Genomic DNA, 2,548 nt, shown 5'->3' on the forward strand with positions numbered 1-2,548 from the left:
CATGTTTTGCAGACAGATGGATATATCTTTACTTTCTTATTTCTCTGCTCTGTAGAACAAATTGCAACCCAAGCATACAACTTCTCTCTGTTGTGCCGAGGAGCAGGAACACGTGCAGCCCGGGTTTACACAATCACATTTTTCTTTACAGATGGACTAGGAGTGCCTACAAGGATTGTCCAATGACGGCAGCTCGTTAGGCCACGGTAGCTCCTTCTCTCTCAGATGTCAGATGTTGAAGGATGCACAGGCAGCCTTAACTCTGACCCTTACCCACACACATTCCCATACTCTTCAGTTACCTTGGTAGCATCTGTAATAAGCAGTTCTTGCCTATTCTACACACCTTTTCTATTTTTTAAGCAGTCTGATATTAAACAGTTTTTTCCTACTCGTGTTGATACATACATGTTATCAACATCATGTTGATACATGATACATACCCCTCTACAGATGCCTCCTTCCTGACTTCACTCTGGAAACTGAAGTCCCGGTTGTAGCGCATTCAGCATGACAGACCCAGCAACCTGCCTCTATGTCAAAATCAGGGCATCTGTAAGAGTTTGCAGTACTGGAAAAGAACAAACCAACCCCGCGTTCGTGCTTTCAGTCCCCTAACGCATAGCAGCTTCTCTCTAGAACAACAGAGGGCACCGCTCTTCACACAAAAAGCTGCAGCTGGAAGAGGAGCAGCCCTGCATTTGAATAATAGTTTGGTAACTAGAACATTTCTTTCTCTGTATGTGATTGGGATTGAATATTCTTCCTCCAAGGAGGTTCACCTCTGCATCTCCCGCTCCCTGTGGGAAGGCCCTGGCCAAAAGCTGTTCTCAGAGATGTGTGTGCTGTTTCTTTTGTGGATCTTGTCCTAGTTTGCACAGAATAATTAGGCAGTCACTTACTGGGAAATACCTTTAGCCTATTGATTAGGGTCTTCACTTGGGGGAAGAGGAAACCAGAGTGCCAGTTCCTACCCCAGCTCCTGTGAAGGTTTTTGGTTTTTTTTCCAGTGGGTCTGTAATGTAAAATGCATAAACATGCTGTAAAGCAGGGCTGGAATCTAGGTTTCCCCTCTCAGATGACTGCGTTATCTTCCGATTGTTCTGTGCTGTCCAACAGGTGCCTCCAGCTCCAGCCTCCCCTGCCACCTGGTGAGTGCTGCCACCACCAACAGTTTTGAAATAAAGATAGCAAATCTAGTTTAGCTGTTGAAAAACACACTGATTTATGCATCTACCTCTGTGAAAGGCTTTCAGGCCAAGATCCGAGTAGAAGGCAGTGAAATCATCCGAGGCCCAGAGCGGGCAGGGGGTACAGATGTGTCCTATTAACTAGTTTGTATGGCTCTCTTCTGGTCCCACCAGCTGTGGTGAATTCATGTCCCAGGCAGCTGTCCGCAGGGTGGCTGTGGCTCTCACGCAGAACCCCATGGCTCTTGTGTCCAGACTGTGTCATGTGAGCAGCAGCAGGGTTATGCTACGGCCAGGACCGATGACTGCTCTGGGCCCCTTGGCTGCAGTAGGAAACAAACAAGCAAGAGCTGCTGCGGCTGGTATCAATGCCTTTCCCTGGCCCAAGGAGGAGGGTCCACAGGATGCCATTCACGGTCCTCCCACCTTGGGCTTTCCGAGGTATGTCTCAGAAGCACATGTACGTGGGGGGACTGGGTACATGACAGGCAGGGTAAGGGAGGACTGGCAGCTCCTAAATAAATAAAAAGTTCAGGTATATAAAACGTGTAGCAGATTCTGCTTGGGGGTTAAGCCCTCCTGGTGCTGAAGTCCTTTTGTGAAGCTACGAAAAGGCTGGGGCATTTGAAAGCTAGTCTGGTTTTCCAGCGGTATCAGCTGTGCTAAGAAAAGGTCTTGCCTTCCCCTACAGACCATGCTTCGCTTATATCCATAGACCTTCACAGTAACAACATTACTATTTAAGAAGAATCAAAGTGAAAAAACAGCCTCTACTAAGGAGTTCCCCTATCATGGTTTATTAGCCCTCCAGCTGATGCCTTCAAGGGCTACAAACCTCTCGGTCTTTGTTATTTTCTGTACAAGAAAGCAGAATTGGTCCATACCTGCATAATATTGCATTCTGTTTGCTCAAAATGCATTGAGCAAACCTCTTGAATGCCAGGGCTCCAGATCCAACTTGTTTTAAACCTTGAATGCTGCCCCCAGGCAGTGCTAAAACTTACCATCTCCCCTAATCTGCAGTGACATTGCTGGCGTTATTAGCTCTACAGACACAGTCCAAAGGCCACGAGTGCCACTTCACCGCACGTACATGGTACGCTCAGGGGGTGCTTGAAGGGACAAAGGCAAATTCAGTTTCCTCGTAGCCCCGCCAAGCCACGAAGCCCACACGGGGCTGCCAACACCCGATTGATCCCTGTAACGGGTTTGCCAGCCCGGCCAGGGGTTCCGAGTGAAGCTGTACCCGCCCCGGGTGAGCCCTGAACCCGCGGACGTTTGTCCCGCGGCGGCGCTTTCCCGGCTGCGTGCACCGGCAGCCGCCCCCGTTCGCCCCGGGCGGGCGGAGGCCGGCGGGG

The 2,548-nt window shown here is 49.6% G+C and overlaps 1 protein-coding gene across 1 annotated transcript in view; it reads right to left on the minus strand.

The window, feature by feature from the left end:
• Positions 1–1,979: 1,979 nt before the first annotated feature.
• BHLHE41 (basic helix-loop-helix family member e41) overlaps positions 1,980–2,548 on the minus strand; it is a 30,474-nt gene continuing 29,905 nt past the window's right edge. Inside the window, exon 7 of the mRNA XM_009279081.1 lies at positions 1,980–2,045. Within this exon, the coding sequence (XP_009277356.1) occupies positions 1,980–2,045 (66 nt within the window). The remainder of the gene's footprint in view (positions 2,046–2,548) is intronic.

This window comes from Aptenodytes forsteri, unplaced genomic scaffold, assembly GCF_000699145.1.
Source record: "Aptenodytes forsteri isolate BGI_AS27 unplaced genomic scaffold, ASM69914v1 Scaffold241, whole genome shotgun sequence".
NCBI lineage: Eukaryota > Metazoa > Chordata > Aves > Sphenisciformes > Spheniscidae > Aptenodytes > Aptenodytes forsteri.